At 45.4% G+C, this 19898-nt stretch overlaps 1 protein-coding gene across 2 annotated transcripts in view; it reads left to right on the top strand.

Moving 5' to 3' along the window:
- Positions 1-17800, top strand: part of ASB13 (ankyrin repeat and SOCS box containing 13) — a 54992-nt gene extending 37192 nt beyond the window's left edge. Inside the window, exon 6 of one of the 2 annotated variants that reach the window (XM_082450273.1) lies at positions 16841-17800. In XM_082450273.1, coding sequence (XP_082306399.1) covers positions 16841-16857 — 17 coding nt within the window. In that variant the 3' untranslated portion in view covers positions 16858-17800. Of the gene's footprint in view, positions 1-4471; positions 10676-16840 lie in introns of those variants that run through there. The other variant, XM_082450275.1, reaches the window with a different exon arrangement.
- The last annotated feature ends 2098 nt before the right edge of the window (positions 17801-19898 follow it).

Below are 19898 nucleotides of genomic sequence, written 5' to 3'. Positions count from 1 at the left end.
TCTCTGGGCATATGCCCAGTAGTGGGATTCCTGGATCATATGGTAATTCTATTTTTAGTTTTTTAAGGAACCTCCATACTGTTCTCCATAGTGGCTGCACCAATTTACATTCCCACCAACAGTGCAAGAGGGTTCCCTTTTCTCCACACCCTCTCCAGCATTTGTTGTTTGTAGATTTTCTGATGATGCCCATTCTAACTGGTATGAGGTGATACCTCACTGCAGTTTTGATTTGCATTTCTCTAATAATTAGTGATGTTGAGCAGCTTTTCATGTGCTTCTTGGCTATCTGTATATCTTCTTTGGAGAAATGTCTATTTAGGTCTTCTGCCCATTTTTGGATTGGGTTGTTTGTTTCTTTAATATTGAGCTGCATGAGCTGTTTATATATTTTGGAGATTAATCCTTTGTCTGATGATTCGTTTGCAAATATTTTCTCCCATTCTGAGGGTTGTCTTTTCATCTTGTTTATGGTTTCCATTGCTGTGCAAAAGCTTTAAAGTTTCATTAGGTCCCATTTGTTTATTTTTGTTTTTATTTCCATTACTCTAGGAGGTGGATCAAAAAAGATCTTGCTGTGATTTATGTCAAAGAGTGTTCTTCCTATGTTTTCCTCTAAGAGTTTTATAGTGTCTGGCCTTACATTTAGGTCTCTAATCCATTTTGAGTTTATTTTTGTGTTTGGTGTTAGGGAGTGTTCTAATTTCATTCTTTTACATGTAGCTGTCCAGTTTTCCCAGCACCACTTATTGAAGAAACTGTCTTTTCTCCATTGTATATCCTTGCCTCCTTTGTCATAGATTAGTTGACCATAGGTGTGTGGGTTTATCTCTGGGCTTTCCATCTTGTTCCATTGATCTATTTCTGTTTTTGTGCCAGTACCATATTGTCTTGATGACTGTAGCTTTGTAGTATAGTCTGAAGTCAGGGAGTCTGATTCCTCCAGCTCTGTTTTTTTCCCTCAAGACTGCTTCGGTTATTTGGGGTCTTTTGTGTCTCCATACAAATTTTAAGATTTTTTGTTCTAGCTCTGTAAAAAATGCCATTGGTAATTTGATAGGGATTGCATTGAATCTGTAGATTGCTTTGGGTAGTACAGTCATTTTCACAATATTGATTCTTCCAATCCAAGAACATGGTATATCTCTCCATCTGTTGGTATCATCTTTAATTTCTTTCATCAGTGTCTTATAGTTTTCTGCATACAGGTCTTCTGTCTCCCTAGGTAGGTTTATTCCTAGGTATTTTATTCTTTTTGTTGCAATGGCAAATGGGAGTGTTTCCTTAATTTCTCTTTCAGATCTTTCATCATTAGTTTATAGGAATGTAAGAGATTTCTGTGCATTAATTTTGTATCCTGCTACTTTACCAAATTCATTGATTAGCTCTAGAAGTTTTCTGGTGGCATTTTTAGGATCTCTATGTATAGTATCATGTCATCTGCAAACAGTGACAGTTTTACTTCTTCTTTTCCAACTTGTATTACTTTTATTTCTTTTTCTTCTCTGATTGCCGTGGCTAGGACTTCCAAAACTATGTTGAATAATAGTGGTGAGAGTGGGCAACCTTGTTTTGTTCCTGATTTTAGAGGAAATGCTTTCAGTTTTTCACCATTGAGAATGATGTTTGCTGTGGGTTTGTCGTATATGGCCTTTATTAGGTTGAGGTAGGTTCCCTCTATGCCCACTTTCTGGAGACTTTTTATCATAAATGGGTGTTGAATTTTGTCAGAAGCTTTTTCTGCATCTATTGAGATGATCATATGGTTTTTATTCTTCAATTTGTTAATAGGGTGTATCACATTGATTGATTTGTGTATACTGAAGAATCCTTGCATCCCTGGGTTAAATCCCACTTGACTGTGGTGTATGATCCTTTTAATGTGTTGTTGGATTCTGTTTGCTACTATTTTGTTGAGAATTTCTGCATCTATATTCATCAGTGATATTGGTCTGTAATTTTCTTTTTTTGTAGTATCTTTGGTTTTGGTATCAGGGTGATGGTGGCCTCAGAGAATGAGTTTGGGAGTGTTCCTTCCTCTGCAATTTTTTGGAAGAGTTTGAGAAGGATGGGTGTTAGGCTCTTCTCTACATGTTTGATAGAATTCTCCTATGAAGCCATCTGGTCCCGGACTTCTGTTTGTTGGAAGATTTTTAATCACAGTTTCAATTTCATTACTTGTGATTGGTCTGTTCATATTTTCTATTTCTTCCTGGTTCAGTCTTGGAAGGTTATACCTTTCTAAGAATTCGTCCATTTCTTCCAGGTTGTCCATTTTATTGGCATAGAGTTGCTTGTAGTAGTCTCTTAGGATGCTTTTTATTTCTGTGGTGTCTGTTGTAACTTCTCCTTTTTCATTTCTAATTTTATTGATTTGAGTCCTCTCCCTCTTTTTCTTGATGAGTCTGGCTAATGGTTTATCGATTTTGTTTACCTTCTCAAAGAACCAGCTTTTAGTTTTATTGATCTTTGCTATTGTTTTCTTTGTTTCTATTTCATTTATTTCTGATCTGATCTTTATGATTTCTTTCCTTCTGCTAACTTTGGGTTTTGTTTGTTCTTCTTTCTCTAGTTCCTTTAGGTGTAAGGTTAGATTGTTTATTTGAGAGTTTTCTTGTTTCTTGAGGTAGGCTTGTATAGCTATAAACTTCCCTCTTAGAACTGCTTTTGCTGCATCCCATAGGTTTTGGATCGTTGTGTTTTCATTGTCATTTGTCTCTAGGTATTTTTTTATTTCCTCTTTGATTTCTTCAGTGATCTCTTGGTTATTTAGTAACGTATTGTTTAGCCTCCATGTGTTTGTGTTTTTTACGTTTTTTTCCTTGTAATTCATTTCTAATCTCATAGCGTTGTGGTCAGAAAAGATGCTTGATATGATTTCAATTTTCCTAAATTTACTGAGGCTTGATTTGTGACCCAAGATGTGATCTCTCCTGGAGAACGTTCCGTGCGCACTTGAGAAGAAAGTGTAATCTGAGAGAGGAGAAGATGGCAGAAGAGTAAGATGCGGAGATCACCTTCCTCCCCACAGATACATCAGAAATACATCTACACGTGGAACTGCTCCTATAGAACACCCACTGAACGCTGGCAGAAGACGTCAGACCTCCCAAAAGGCAAGAAAATCCCCACGTACCTGGGTAGGGCAAAAGAAAAAAGAAAAAACAGAGACAAAAGAATAGGGATGGGACCTGCACCAGTGGGAGGGAGCTGTGAAGGAGGAAAGGTTTCCACACACTAGGAAGCCCCTACGTGGGTGGAGACTGTGGGTGGCAGAGTGGGGAAGCTTCAGAGCCATGGAGGAGAGGGCAGCAACAGGGGTGCGGAGGGCAAAGCGGAGATATTCCCGCACAGAGGATCGGTGCCGACCAGCACTCACCAGCCTGAGACGCTTGTCTGCTCGCCCGCTCGAGTGGGCGGGGGCTGGGAGCTGAGGCTCGGGCTGGGAGCTGAGGCTCAGGCTTCGGTTGGATCCCAGGGAGAGGACTGGGGTTGGCGGCGTGAACACAGCCTGAAGGGTTTAGTGCACCACAGCTAGCCAGGAAGGAGTCCGAGAAAAGGTCTGGAGCTGCTGAACAGGCAAGAGACTTTTTCTTGCCTCTTTGTTTCCTGGTGCACGAGAAGAGGGGATTCAGAGCGCCGCCTAAACGAGCCCCAGAGAGGGGCGCGAGCCACGGCTATCAGCGCAGACCCCAGAGATGGGCAAGAGACGCTAAGGCTGCTGCTGCCGACACCAAGAAGCCTGTGTGCAAGCGCAGGTCACTATCCACACCGCCCCTCCCAGGAGCCTGTGCAGCCCGCCACTGCCAGGGTCCCGTGATCCAGGGACAGCTTCCCCGGGAGAACGCACGGCACGCCTCAGGCTGCTGCAATGTCACGCCGGCCTCTGCCACTGCAGGCTCGCCCCACATCCGTACCCCTCCCTCCCCCTGGCCTGAGTGAGCCAGAGCCCCCGAAGCAGCTGCTCCTTTAACCCCGTCCTGTCTGGGCAAAGAACAGACGCCCTCAGGCGACCTACACGCAGAGGCGGGTCCAAATCCAAAGCTTAACCCCGGGAGCTGTGCGAACAAAGAAGAGAAAGGGAAATTTCTCCCAGCAGCTTCAGAAGGAGCGGATTAAAGCTCCACAAACAACTTGATGTACCTGCAGCTGTGGAATACCTGAATAGACAACGAATCATCCCAAATTGAGGAGGTGGACTTTGGGAGCAAGATATATTATTTTTTCCCCTTTTCCTCTTTTTGTGACTGTGTATGTGTATGCTTCTGTGTGAGATTTTGTCTGTATAGCTTTGCTTTCACAATTTGTCCTAGGGTTCTGTCCGTCCATTTTTTTTTTTACTTAAAAAATTTTTTTTTCTTAATAATTATTTTTTATTTTAACAACTTTATTTTATTTTATCATTATTTTATTTTATTTTATCCTCTTTCTTTCTTTCTTTCTATTTTTTCTCCCTTTTATTCTGAGCCAGGTGGATGAAAGGCTCTTGGTGCTCCAGCCAGGCATCAGGGCTGTGCCTCTGAGGTGGGAGAGCCAACTTCAGGACACTGGTCCACAAGAGACCTCCCAGCTCCACGTAATACCAAATGGCGAAAATCTCCCAGAGATCTCCATCTCAACACCAAGACCCAGTTTCACTCAACGACCAGCAAGCTACAGTGCTGGACACCCTATGCCAAACAACTAGCAAGACAGGAACACAGCCCCATCCATTAGCAGAGAGGCTGCCTAAAATCATAATCAGGCCACAGACACTCCGAAACACACCACCAGATGTGGACCTGCCCACCAGAAAGACAAGATCCAGCCTCATCCACCAGAACACAGGCACTAGTTCCCTCCACCAGGAAGCCTACACAACCCATTGAACCAACCTTAGCCACTGGGGACAGATACCAAAAACAACAGGAACTACGAACCTGCAGCCTGCGAAAAGGAGAAGCCAAACACAGTAAGATAAGCAAAATGAGAAGACAGAAAAACACACAGCAGATGAAGGAGCAAGGTAAAAACACACCAGACCTAACAAATGAAGAGGAAATAGGCAATCTACCTGAAAAAGAATTCAGAATAATGACAGTAAAGATCCAAAATCTTGAAAATAGAATAGACAAAATGCAAGAAACATTTAACAAGGACATAGAAGAACTATAGAGGAACCAAGCAACGATGAACAACAAAATAAATGAAATTAAAAATACTCTAGAAGGGATCAATAGCAGAATAACTGAGGCAGAAGAACGGATAAGTGACCTGGAAGATAAATAGTGGAAATAACTACTGCAGAGCAGAATAAAGAAAAAAGAATGAAAAGAACTGAGGACAGTCTCAGAGACCTCTGTGACAACATTAAACGCAGCAACATTCAAATTATAGGGGTCCCAAAAGAAGAAGAGAAAAAGAAAGGGACTGAGAAAATATTTGAAGAGGGTATAGTTGAAAACTTCCCTAATATGGGAAAGGAAATAGTTAATCAAGTCCTGGAAGCACAGAGAGTCCCATACAGGATAAATCCAAGGAGAAGCACACCAAGACACATATTAATCAAACTATCAAAAATTAAATATAAAGAAAACATATTAAAAGCAGCAAGGGAAAAACAACAAATAACATACAAGGGAATCCCCATAAGGTTAACAGCTGATCTTTCAGCAGAAACTCTGCAAGCCAGAAGGGAGTGGTAGGACATATTTAAAGTGATGAAGGAGAAGAGCCTACAACCAAGATTACTCGACCCAGCAAGGATCTCATTCAGATTTGATGGAGAAATTAAAACCTTTACAGACAAGCAAAAGCTGAGAGAGTTCAGCACCACCAAACCAGCTTTACAACAAATGCTAAAGGAACTTCTCTAGGCAGGAAACACAAGAGAAGGAAAAGACCTACAATAACAAACCCAAAACATTTAAAAAAATGGTAATAGGAACATACATATCGATAATTGCCTTAAATGTAAATGGATTAAATGATCCAACCAAAAGATATAGACTGGCTGAAGGGATTCAAAAACAAGACCCGTAAATATGCTGTCTACAAGAGACCTACTTCAGACCTAGGGACACATACAGACTGAAAGTGAGGGGATGGAAAAAGATATTCCATGCAAATGGAAATCAAAAGAAAGCTGGAGTAGCAATTCTCATATCAGACAAAATAGACTTTAAAACAAAGACTATTACAAGAGACAAAGAAGGACACTACATAATGATCAAGGGATCAATCCAAGAAGATATAACAATTGTAAATATTTATGCACCCAACACAGGAGCACCTCAATACATAAGGCAAAAACTAACAGCCATAAAAGGGGAAATCGACAGTAACACAATCATAGCAGGGAACTTTAACACCCCACTTTCACCCATGGACAGATCATCCAAAATGAAAATAAATAAGGAAACACAAGCTTTAAATGATACATTAAACAAGATGGACTTAATTGATATTTATAGGACATACCACCCCAAAACAACAGAATACACGTTTTTCTCAAGTGCTCATGGAACATTTTCCAGGATAGATCATATCTTGGGTCACAAATCAAGCCTTGGTAAATTTAAGAAAATTGAAATCGTATCAAGTATCTTTTCCGACCACAACGCTATGAGACTAGATATCAATTACAGGAAATGATCTGTAAAAAATACAAACACATGGAGGCTAAACAATACACTACTTAATAACGAAGTGATCACTGAAGAAATCAAAGGGGAAATCAAAAAATACCTAGAAACAAATGACAATGGAGACACAACGACCCAAAACCTATGGGATGCAGCAAAAGCAGTTCTAAGAGGAAAGTTTATAGCAATACAAGCCTACCTCAAGAAACAGGAAACAACTCAAAAAAACAACCTAACCTTGCACCTAAAGCAATTAGAGAAAGAAGAACAAAAAAACCCCAAAGTTAGCAGAAGGAAAGAAATCATAAAGATCAGATCAGAAATAAATGAAAAAGAAATGCAGGAAACAATAGCAAAGATCAATAAAACTAAAAGCTGGTTCTCTGAGAAGATAAACACAACTGATAAACCATTAGCCAGACTCATCAAGAAAAAAAGGGAGAAGACTCAAATCAATAGAATTAGAAATGAAAAAGGAGAAGTAACAACTGACACTGCAGAAATACAAACGATCATGAGAGATTACTACAAGCAACTATAAGCCAATAAAATGGACAACCTGGAAGAAATGGACAAATTCTTAGAAATGCACAACCTGCCGAGACTGAACCAGGAAGAAATAGAAAATATGAACAGACCAATCACAAGCAGTGAGATTGAAACTGTGATTAAAAATCTTCCAACAAACAAAAGCCCAGGACCAGATGGCTTCAAAGGCGAATTCTATCAAACATTTAGAGAAGAGCTAACACCTATCCTTCTCAAACTCTTTCAAAATATTGCAGAGGGAGGAGCACTCCCCAACTCATTCTATGAGGCCGCCATCACCCTGATACCAAAATCAGACAAAGATGTCACAAAGAAAGAAAACTACAGGCCAATATCACTGATGAACATAGATACAAACATCCTCAACAAAACACTAGCAAACAGAATCCAACAGCACACTAAAAGGATCATACACCATGATCAAGTGGGGTTTATTCCAGGAATGCAAGGATTCTTCAATATATGCAAATCAATCAACGTGATACACCATATTAACAAATTGAAGGAGAAAAACCATATGATCATCTCAATAGATGCAGAGAAAGCTTTCGACAAAATTCAACACCCATTTATGATAAAAGCCCTTCAGAAAGTAGGCAGAGAGAGAACTTTCCTCAACATAATAAAGGCCATATATTACAAACTGACAGCCAACATCATCCTCAATGGTGAAAAACTGAAACCATTTCCTCTAAGATCAGGAAGAAGACAAGGTTGCCCACTCTCACCACTATTATTCAACATAGTTTTGGAAGTTTTAGCCACAGCAATCAGAGAAGAAAAAGAAATAAAAGGAATTCAAATCGGAAAAGAATAAGTAAAGCTGTCACTGTTTGCAGATGACATGATATAATACATAGAGAATCCTAAAGATGCTACCAGAAAATTACTGGAGCTAATCAATGAATTTGGTAAAGTAGCAGGACACAAAATTAATGCACAGAAATCTCTTGCATTCCTATACACTAATGATGAAAAATCTGAAAGTGAAATTAAGAAAACACTCCCATTTACCATTGCAACAAATAGAGTAAAATATCTAGGAATAAACCTACCTAAGGACACAAAAGACCTGTATGCAGAAAATTATAAGACACTGATGAAAGAAATTAAAGATGATACAAATAGATGGAGAGATACACTATGTTCTTGGATTGGAAGAATGAACATTGTGAAAATGACTATACTACCCAAAGCAATCTACAGATTCAATGCAATTCCTATCAAACTACCACTGGCATTTTTCACAGAACTAGAACAAAAAATTTCACAATTTGTATGGAAACACAAAAGACCCCGAAGAGCCAAAGCGACCTTGAGAACGAAAAATGGAGCTGGAGGAATCAGGCTCCCTGACTTCAGACTATACTACAAAGCTACAGTAATCAAGACAGTATGGTACTGGCACAAAAACAGAAATATAGATCAATGGAACAGGATAGAAAGCCCAGAGATAAACCCATGCACATATAGTCACCTTATCTTTGATAAAGGAGGCAAGCATATACAGTGGAGAAAAGACAGCCTCTTCAATAAGTGGTGCTGGGAAAACTGGACAGGTACATGTAAAAGTAAGAAGTTAGAACACTCCCTAACACCATACACAAAAATGAACTCAAAATGGATTAAAGATCTAAATGTAAGGCCAGACACTGTAAAACTCTTAGAGGAAAACATAGGCAGAACACTCTATGACATAATTCACAGCAAGATCCTTTTTGACCCACGTCCTAGAGAAATGGAAATAAAAGCAAAAATAAACAAATGGGACCTGATGAAACTTAAAAGCTTTTGCACAGCAAAGGAAAACATAAACAAGATGAAAAGAGAACCCTCAGAATGGGAGAAAATATTTGCAAATGAAGCAACTGACAAAGGATTAATCTCCAAAATTTACAAGCAGCTCATGCAGCTCAATATCAGAAAAACAAACAACCCAATCCAAAAATGGGCAGAAGACCTAAACAGACATTTCTCCAAAGAAGATATACAGATTGCCAACAAACACATGAAAGAATGCTCAACATCATTAATCATTAGAGGAATGCAAATCAAAACTACAATGAGATATCACCTCAAACCAGTCAGAACGGCCATCATCAAAAAATCTAGAAACAATAAATGCTGGAGAGGGTGTGGAGAAAAGGGAACCCTCTTGCACTGTTGGTGGGAATGTAAATTGATACAGCCACTATGGAGAACAGTATGGAGGTTCATTAAACAACTAAAAATAGAACTACCATACAACCCAGCAATCCCACTACTAGGCATATACCCTGAGAAAACCGTAATTCAAAAAGAGTCATGTACCAAAATGTTCATTGAAGCTCTATTTACAATAGCCAGGACATGGAAGCAACCTAAGTGTCCATCATCGGGTGAATGGATAAAGAAGATGTGGCACATATATACAATGGAATATTACTCAGCCATAAAAAGAAACGAAATGGAGTTATTTGTAGTGAGGTGGATGGACCTAGAGTCTGTCATACAGAGTGAAGTAAGTCAGAAAGAGAAAAACAAATACAGTATGCTAACACATATATATGGAATCTAAGGAGAAAAAAAAAAAGGTCATGAAGAACCTAGTGGCAAGACGGGAATAAAGACACAGACCTACTAGAGAATGGATTTGAGGATATAGGGAGGGGGAAGGGTAAGATGTGACAAAGTGAGACAGTGGCATGGACATATATACACTACCAAACGTAAAATAGATAGCTAGTGGGAAGCAACCGCATAGCAGAGGGAGATCAGCTCTGTGCTTTGTGACCACCTAGAAGGGTGGGATAGGGAGGGTGGGAGGGAGGGAGATGCAAGAGGGAAGAGATATGGGGACATATGTATATGTATAACTGATTCACTTTGTTATAAAGCAGAAACTAACACACCATTGTAAAGCAATTATACTCCAATAAAGATTTAAAAAAAAAAAAGGAAGTGTAATCTGTTTTTGGATGGAATGTCCTATAAATATCAATTAAGTCTATCTGGTCTATTGTCTCATTTAAAGCTTCTGTTTCCTTATTTATTTTCATTTGGGATGATCTGTCCATTGGTGTAACTGAGGTGTTAAAGTCCCCCACTATTACTGTCTTACTGTCGATTTCCTCTTTTATAGCTATTAGCAGTTGCCTTATGTATTGAGGTGCTCCTATGTTGGGTGCATATATATTTATAATTGTTTTATCTTCTTCTTGGATGGATCCCTTGATCATTATGTAGTGTCCTTCCTCGTCTCTTGTAACATTCTTTATTTTAAAGTCTATTTTATCTGATATGAGTGTTGTTACTCCAGCTTTCTTTTGATTTCCATTTGCATGGAATATCTTTTTCCATCGCCTCACTTTCAGTCTCTATGTGTTCCTAGGTCTGAAGTGGGTCTCTTGTAGACAGCATATGTATGGGTCTTGTTTTTGTATCCATTCAGCAAGCCTGTGTCTTTTGGTTGGAGCATTTAATCCATTCACGTTTAAGGTAATTACTGATATGTACGTTCCTATGACCATTTTCTTAATTGTTTTGGGTTTGTTTTCGTAGGTCCTTTTCTTCTCTTGTGTTTTCCACTTAGAGAAGTTCCTTTAGCATTTGTTGTAGAGCTGGTTTGGTGGTGCTGAATTCTCTTAGCTTTTGCTTGTCTGTAAAGCTTTTGATTTCTCCATCGAATCTGAATGAGATCCTTGCCAGGTAGAGTAATCTTGGTTGTAGGTTCTTCCCTTTCGTCACTTTAAGTATATCATGCCACTCCCTTCTGGCTTGCAGAGTTTCTGCTGAGAAATCAGCTGTTAACCTTATGGGAGTTCCCTTGTATGTTATTTGTTGTTTTTCCCTTGCTGCTTTCAATAATTTTTCTTTGTCTTTAATTTTTGCCAACTTGATTACTCTGTGTCTTGGCATGTTTCTCCTTGGGTTTATCCTGTCTGGGACTCGCTGTGCTTCCTGGACTTGGGTGGCTATTTCCTTTCCCATGTTAGGGAAGTTTTCGACTATAATCTCTTCAAATATTTTCTCTGGTCCTTTCTCTCTCTCTTCTCCTTCTGGGACCTCTATAATGCGAATGTTGTTGTGTTTAATGTTGTCCCAGAGGTCTCTTAGGCTGTCTTCATTTCTTTTCATTCTTTTTTCTTTAGTCTGTTCAGCAGCAGTGAATTCCACCATTCTGTCTTCCAGGTCACTTATCCGTTCTTCTGCCTCAGTTATTCTGCTACTGATTCCTTCTAGTGTAGTTTTCATTTCAGTTATTGTATTGTTCATCTCTGTTTGTTTGTTCTTCAATTCTTTTAGGTCTTTGTTAAACATTTCTTGCATCTTCTTGATCTTTGCCTCCATTCTTCTTTCGAGGTCCTGGATCATCTTCACTATCATTATTCTGAATTCTTTTTCTGGAAGGTTGCCTATCTCCACTTCATTTAGTTGTTTTTCTGGGGTTTTATCTTGTTCCTTCATCTGGTACATAGCCCTCTGCCTTTTCATCTTGTCTATCTTTCTGTGAATGTAGTTTTTGTTCCACAGGCTGCAGGACTGTAGTTCTTCTTGCTTCTGCTGTCTGCCCTCTGGTGGATGAGGCTATCTAAGAGGCTTGTGTAAGTTTCCTGATGGGAGGGACTGGTGATGGGTAGAGCTGACTGTTGCTCTGGTGGGCGGAGCTCAGTAAAACTTTAATCCCCTTGACTGCTGATGGGTGGGGCTGGGTTCCCTCCCTGTTGGTTGTTTGGCCTGAGGCGACCCCACACTGGAGCCTACCTGGACTCTTTGGTGGGGCCAACGACAGACTCCGGGAGGGCTCACGTCAAGGAGTACTTCCCAGAACCTCCGCCGCCAGTGTCCTCATCCCCACGGTGAGCCATAGCCACCTCCCGCCTCTGCAGGAGACCCTCCAACACTAGCAGGTAGGTCTGGCTCAGTCTCCCCTGGGGTCACTGCTCCTTCCCCTGGGTCCCGATGCGCACACAACTTTGTGCGTACCCTCCAAGAGTGGAGTCTCTGTTTCCCCCAGTCCTGTCAAAGTCCTGCAATCAAATCCCACTAGGCTTCAACGTCTGATTCTCTAGGAATTCCTCCTCCCGTTGCCAGACCCCCAGGTTGGGAAGCCTGACGTGGGGCTCAGAACCTTCACTCCAGTGGGTGGACTTCTGTGGCTGACTCCAGTCTGTGAGTCAGCCACCCAGCAGTTATGGGATTTGATTTTACTGTGACTGTGCCCCTCCTACCATCTCATTGTGGCTTCTCCTTTGTCTTTGGATGTGAGGTACCCTTTCTGGTGAGCTCCAGTGTCCTCCTGTCGATGACTGTCCAGCAGCTAGCCGTGACTCTGGCGTTCTCACAAGAGGGAGTGAGAGCACGTCCTTCTACTCTGCCATCTTGGTTCCTTATCTAGCCAGGACTTTTAACTTGGCTCCAACAGCATTCCCACAAGGCCAGAGATAACAGCTGTCCATGTTATTGATGATCCCTCCTTCCCCCCCTCCTCCCTCCTTCCCTCCCTCCCTTCCTTCCACCTAGCCAGCCAGCCAGCCAGCCAGCCAGCCATCCATCCATCACGTCTATGTGTCTATGTATCTATCTATATATCTATCTATTGTCCATCTATCTATTTCTATCATTTATCTGTCTATGCCTTATTTAGTAGAAATGTATTAGATGTCCAATACATGGTTCTGAGTTGGGTGTTGGGAGGGGAAAGCAAAGATCTTAGCTCCCCTCCAGGACCTAAGTGATATCATCTCTTTTCTGGGGTTCTCTTTTAGGATGGGGGAAACTTTCCCTAAATCTCCCTAGCAGACATCCCTTATCTTTCCACAGCTCCCCAACCCCTGCCCCATCGCCCACTCAGCAGACATTGGGCAAAGTTGGACTAATGTTCATTCCTGAACCAATCGCTGGCAATGAAGTGATGGAGATTTGCTTAGACTAATCATTGGGGTGAAATGGGTGTTGGGGGCCCACAAAGGGACCACCAGGGAACACAGTAAAGGCCACTTACTGTGGCCTAGGACATGTGGGATGTGGCATCAGGAAATACAGTGGAAGGGAAGGAGGGCAGGGAGATTTATTCTGGAGGTGGAGGTGACATTCTGAGGGATTTTAGTCAGGGAATAACAGGAGCTGGGAGACAGACAAACAGATGCAGAGGTTGGAGGCACGAGATGCGAGGCCCGTTAAAGTTTCTTTGAGGAGTGGGCGAGAGGTAAGGAGAGGCGGCAGTGAGGGACAACAGTGAGGAAGGTTGTGCCCGCCAGCTCAGACATAAAAGCAACTGGACTGACAGAATGACTACATTAAGTCTGGATGGTGGTCTCGTGAATTTAAGCCTGAGTTCCTGGGAAAATGGCAGTCTCTCTCTCTCTCTCTCTCTCTCTCTCTCTCTCTCTCTCTCTCTCTCTCTCACACACACACACACACACACACACACACACACACACACACACACACACACATACAGTAAAGGGATCAAGAGATGGAGCTGGCTGACCACCCCCTTCACTCAGCTTAGGACCCTGGTTCCACCTGCAGCATTCCCTCAAGACCAGGCTGAAACATCAGCAAGACCCTGTGCAGGTTTGGGGATAAGGTGTGCAAAATGCAACCTCCTTCTAGACTTTGCCCCAGCTCTGCTGGCCAAGAAGATGCATCCTCATCTAAGGCTTGGACCAGCCTCCCTGGGCACCTGCTGTGCACGTAATACAGGAGGGAGGAGAAGGACCTTTCTGCCATGAGGGCCGAGGCGTGTCTGTGTCCCTCTTGGAGCCAGATGTCACGTCCTTGCTCTCTTGTCCTCCTTTGGGACAACCTAACCTGACTCAGTTCTGGCCCTGCAGGACACTAGACTTGTAGGAGGACTGGCCGCTGGGCAGAGCAGAGGCCACATTTTCTCTGACACGGCCTCACGCCAACACTTAACGAGCGGGGAGACAGGAGGGGCAGCAGAAAGAGTTCCCATCTGAGCTGAGGGAAAGAAAACACTATTTTCCAAAATAGTATATTTTCAGGAAATCAAGCATTCAAAGGGAGATGGAAGCTCGAAGTCCGACACACTTCACCTGGAACAGGTCAGGTATGCAGCCTAAGTGAGCCCAGAGACCCGTCAGGGCCTGTCAGCATTTTACTCCCCCAGATAGAAGAGGGCCTTTTGATTTAGACCAGAGAGAAGAAATCTGGGCAACTGGGACTTCCCTGGTGGTCCAGTGGCTAAGAATCTGCCTTGCAATGCAGGGGATGCGGGTTCGATCCCTGGTCAGAGAACTAAGATCCCACATGCTGTGGGGGCAACTAAGCCCACGTGCCACAACTACTGAGCCCTCGAGCCACAACTACAGAGCCCACGTGCTGCAAACTACAGAGCCCACGTGCTCTGGAGCCTGCACATCACAACTAGAGAGAGGCCTGTGCGCTGCAATGAAGTAAGACCTGACACAGCCAAAAATAAAAATCAATAAATATTAAAAAGAAAGAAAGAAATCCAGGCAACTGTATTCACATCTCCCAGGTCTGTTCCTGCTTCTCAAACAGCACACCAGTCAAGGAAAATCTCAGGGTCGGGTGCACCTGCCTGAACTTAGGGAAGGTGCCAGCCATGGCTCACCGTACGTCTGAATGTAGACTGGCAGGCCAGCGTGTCCTTGTCCCACAGGCTCAGAGCTAAGCTACGTGCTGAATTATGTTTGCCTCTCAAGGACACTTACCCCAAAGCTTGGTTAAAGACCCCATCTCCAAATGCAGTCACGTTGGGAGTTATAGATTCAACATGAACTGGGGGTAAGGGGGATATAGTTCTGTCCCTAACATATCAATATTTGGTTTACTTCCTCTGTACTGTAAGATTCTAAAGATCTGGGACCATTTTTTTTAAAACTAATTTTTATTGGAGTATAGCTGTTTTGGGGACCATGTTATATTCACCTTCCCCAGTATCTGGCACAGAGATAATCCACACATACTGGTTGAATGAATGGATGAAGGCAGGGCTACAGGACTGCCATGTACAGCTGCCCAGGCTGTGTACTTCACAACTCCACCCAGACTATGGTGTGAATAGAGCCTCCTGGAGTTATGTAGGACTATGTCCAGTTGGATGACTATGCTCCTTCTTCTAATGAAGAGAATTTGGGATGTGCTTTTTTCTTAATTTCCCCAAAGTTGCTATGCTATGCTCCCATAGCTGTGTAAACTCTATGTACCTCAAGTGTAAGTATTATTATATCAATTAGGCTGTGAATAACAGAAAGCTGACCTCTTGTCTTACACATAGGAGGCTTCATTATTTTTACATAATAAGTCTGGGGGTAGATAGGTACTGCCTGTGGTTTAGAGCAGAGGTTGACAAACTTTTTCTGTACAGAACCAGATAGTAAACATTTTCAGTTTTTTGGAACATATGTTGCAACTACTCTACTTTGTCATTACAGGGCAAAGTCAACCACAGATGAATTGCGTGGCTGTGTTCCAATAAAACTGTATTTACAAAAATAGGTGGTGTGCCAGAATTGGCTCATGGGCCACAGTTTGCCAACCCCTGGTACCACGGAAGGTTGAAAAGAGAGAATGCCAGGGAGGAACGGTCGGGAAATGGTCAAGATGGTCCTGTGCTGCAGAAGGTTCCTAAGCTCGCAGACCACACCAGCTTGTCTCCACAGTTGCCACAAGTTCAGCTGCCCTTTGGGGTTTCTGACCTTTGAACCAACAGTGATCAGGGTGTCTGACCTGTGAACCAACAGTGATCAGGGTGTCCTGGCAGAGCGGCCCGGCCTCACGACCCGTCCACAGTGCCTGGAGGGTGAAAGAGGCCGCAGCACCCTGTCCTCAAGCCAGAGAGTCAGCGAAAACCAGAGATAAATCAGGGCAACTTCCACCTCAGCAACCAGCCCTGCCATGTTGGTGGTCGGCGATGGACTGCCACCCAGAGGGACACAGAGTAGACCCTCCGGGCTCTCTGTGACTCCCCCTAAGGCTGGTCCTCTCTCCCCTGCAGAGGGAGACGTCCTCCTTCCCCCCGCACCGTACCTCCCACGGCGGCGCATGGGCCTGGGCCCGACCCTTAGTGGAGGCTCTAACCACCCACCCGCCCGGCCACGCGGGACTGGCCACTTCCAGATGGCATCTGTCCTCTCTTTGCACAACTCAGGCTTTGCTCTGAGATGACGGTAAAGCTCTTACTCACTGGCCTTCATTCTCTCCTTGGGATCGAAGCAAATGAGTCTGCTTTTCCTCCCGCCTGGCAGTCAGTCCTGCAAAGAATAACGATGGAGGTTATTCGTCTCAGCTCGGGCTGTCACAACGCGACACAACAGCACAGGCCAGGGGCTGAAACAACACACATTCGTTTCTCACTGTCCTGGGCGCTGCCAGGCCCAGGTGAGAGCCTGCTTCCCAGCTTGCAGAAAACGGTCTTCTCCACGTGTCCTCACAGGGCAGAGGGAGGGAACTCTGGTCTCTCCCTTCTCGTAAGAAAACGAATCCCATGACCCTCATGGCCTCATCTACCCCTAATCACCTCCCAAGGCCCCGCCTCCACGTACCATCACAGTGCGGGTTAGGGCGTCAACACAGGAATCTGGGGGAACACAAGTTACCAGTCTGTGACATTATTATTAAGCTCCCATTTCTTGAGCCTCTACTGTATATCACAGGAGCTGTACTGGGGATATATTCCTTTCTTCTCTGTTTTTCAGATGAGAGAAGGTTCTGAGAGGTTAAACCATTTATTCAAGATTGTCTGCATGTCTCAGAGAACAGATGAGCCAGTCCACTCCGTGTAAACAAACGAGGATGGCCTAATCTTGTTCCTTCTCTGGAAATGTATTTTTTGCCTTCATAAGAGCTCCAGGCCGCATTGTGACTGTCGTGGGCCCGAGGGACTTCTGCGTTCATGGTCTCCTCCCCCATTAAAAAAAACACACACAAAAAAATTATATTTAATGATTGTGTTTGTAGGATTATTACATATTCCAGGCTGGATTATTATATATTCACATTATTATATTCACTTTTTTCCTTCTTCAGTTTTGGAAGAACTTCAAGTTGAAATGTTTTCACGGACTCTTAGAAGCACCACGGACCAAGCACTGCAGCACCCCTGCCTGGAAAAGTCAGCCTGATAACGAGCAGGCCAGGGATTTAGCCACTGGGTGGGCTGCCGAGGGGCTGCTCTGGGGGAAATGGCACCTGGGCTCTGTAACTACTGAAGCCTGAGCCAGGAGAGATCCCCGACTTAAGCTTTTTAACCTCAGCAGGAACCTCCCTTAAGCTTGGGGTCCTCCGCGTGTCTGCAGCTCTCATGGATGAGCTAAGGGCTCACCCCAAAATTCTGGCCAGCCACTTGAGGAGTCGCCATACCCACAGACCCCTTAGCCTCACTGGCTGATGGATGACCTGTGGGGTGAAAGGGGCCATGGGGGAAAGCCTGGCATTCTGGTGTTTGGCCACAAGGGGGCACCGATGGTCCGGCCTGCTGTCTGGCACCCAGGCCTGGTCCTGCCCGCCTGGATCTCAGCCCTGTCAGCCTGGCCGCCCCCCTTCTGGCCCAGGTTTGCTGAGCTGTGTGGCCCTGGGGCAGGAGTGTCACCTCCCTGGCCTCAGGCTCCTTACTGAAACACTCAAGGTGGACTGTAAAGATCTCTGAGGTCATTTCTGCTCTCAAATTTTAATTCTGCAGGAAATACAGCCGGGCCAAAGCACAGCTGTGTGCCCCAAGGTCGGTTTCGCTTCTGCTCTGCAGTTACCCTGGGCGACCTGGGCCAAGTCACTTTCCCTCTCTGGTTCGCACTCGCTTGCCGTAAGAAAGAGGCCTTTCAGTGGGCCAGCAGCCTGTCTGGAGTGTCCCCGGTGACCTTTGACTTCTCCTGCTGAGAAAGGGCTGGGGGCTGGGCCACTGCAGAGCAAGGGGGCTGGACGCAGGCTGCTGGGGGCAACCCCACACCTGGAAACCAGAACCTTCTGCCTTCCGCCTCCAAGGCCAAGAGGAACTCCTGGTTCTGGGGCTGCAAAACCAACCCCAGATCCTCCAACAAGAGCTTTCACTGGCTCTGCCTGGACCCCACTGGGATGAGGGATATTAGATGGTTGCTTTTGGCGGGAAGTGTCTCCACGGGGCTGTGAATTCCCTGGGATTTGAACACCCGGTGTCTCCAGCGCCCAGCCCAGTGGCTGGCAGCAGGCCCCACGATGAGCAGACGTGCTGAACAAGAGTCAGCTGGGCGCCAGTTAAAAATACAGAGTTCCAGGCCTGTTCCTGTGATGGATTTTGTAGGTTTGGGTGGGCCCCCGAAAATCAGCATTCTTTCAACGGGCTGCTGGGTAAAAGCACTCCACAGAAATGCTGGAAGAGCGAATAAGTTTCATTAGCGGGTGGTTTTTTTTTCCCCCTATCCTTTTTTTTTTTCTTCTGGTTTCTTTTTGTTTTAAATCGTATCTCAGCATCTTGGAATTTGGGGAAGAGGGATATAAAAATAGCCATTTTTCAGAGGCAGGCTTTCCCGTCTCATGTTTAGTCTGGGACCGCGTCCTCAGCCTCTCCTGGGCTGCGGTCACTGTGGAATGCTGGTGGCAGTGCACGCCGGGCGCCCCCCAAACCCCTGGCGCTCAGCCCCCCGCGCCTGCCCAGGGCAGCTGGGCACCACCAGCCGCCTCCTGGGGCTGGCCGAGGGCACGCCTGAAGCTTCCCTCGTCCTGGTGGGCCTCGATTGCCCCAGCACAGGAGAAACAGTCGAGCGGATAAATGACGTCTGCACCAGAGAACAATCTAACTCACAGACGCAAAGTACTCGCAGCTGAGAGTACTACCTCCCCACCTCCTACACCCCAACCCCGGCCAGGTGGGACGACGCCACCGCCCCTCCTCCTGCCCTTGGGGAGGCAGCCCCCGCCCCCTGCAGGGGTGCCCGGCCTCCGGCCTCCGCAGGCCCCCTCCGGGCTGCCTCCCCCTGTCAGGGCCCCGACACCCGCACAGCCTGCACACTCTCCCCGCTCCGTAAGCCAGGCTCCAAAACCAGTCATAACAAGCTCACCAAAGAGGAAAGGGGGGGGGGGCGTTAAAAAAAAAAAGTATCTTGGCCTCAAAACCCAGAACCCGATTCACTTTCAAACCACATAAAACAGCCAAGTGACAAGGCTCCCGCGTGTGGGCTGAGGGCTCTGCCTCGGGGTCCCCCCCGCCTCGGAAATGGGCGTCTCGAAGAAGCGGGTTGTGGTCAGACCTGCTCTCTCATCGCGCCCTCTCCTCGGCCTCCCAGCGACCCCCAGCCTCTTGCGGAGCAGAGAGGAGAGTCTGGCTGGTGGGTTTCCTGTTAACTCTTCCAAGCGTTCCTGCCCCAGGCCTGTGCAGTTCAGCCCCTTCGTCACTCCCTGGGAGGGCGCCCAGCGCCCAGCCCCCAGCCCCCGGCCGCTCACCTCCCTTCTCTGCTCACCTCTTCCCGGAGGCAGCAGCCGGCCCTGCGCTGGGCCTCCGGGCCTCTGAGTCCGGGCGTGGGGCGCGCAGGGGAAGCGCGAGCGGTCACTCGGACGACGGCTCCGGGTGGTCAGCCTGCTGCTGCTGCTGCTGCTGTGCTCCGTGAGGCTCCAGGGGCCGGGTCCTCCCGCACCGCAGGCCCCTCTTCTGAGCACCGCGCTGCTGAGGGCGGGAGCCGCGCCACGGGGCGGGCGTCACCGACGACGCCCGGCGCTCACGCACGCGCCCACGCACCGCGCATGCGTCGTCTTAGCGTCCAGTGAGCCTTGAGCACCTACTCTACT

The sequence above is a fragment of the Balaenoptera physalus genome (genome assembly GCF_965194825.1).
Source record: "Balaenoptera physalus genome assembly, chromosome: 2".
Taxonomy (NCBI): Eukaryota; Metazoa; Chordata; class Mammalia; order Artiodactyla; family Balaenopteridae; genus Balaenoptera; species Balaenoptera physalus.
This window is presented reverse-complemented; position numbering and strand designations above follow the sequence as displayed.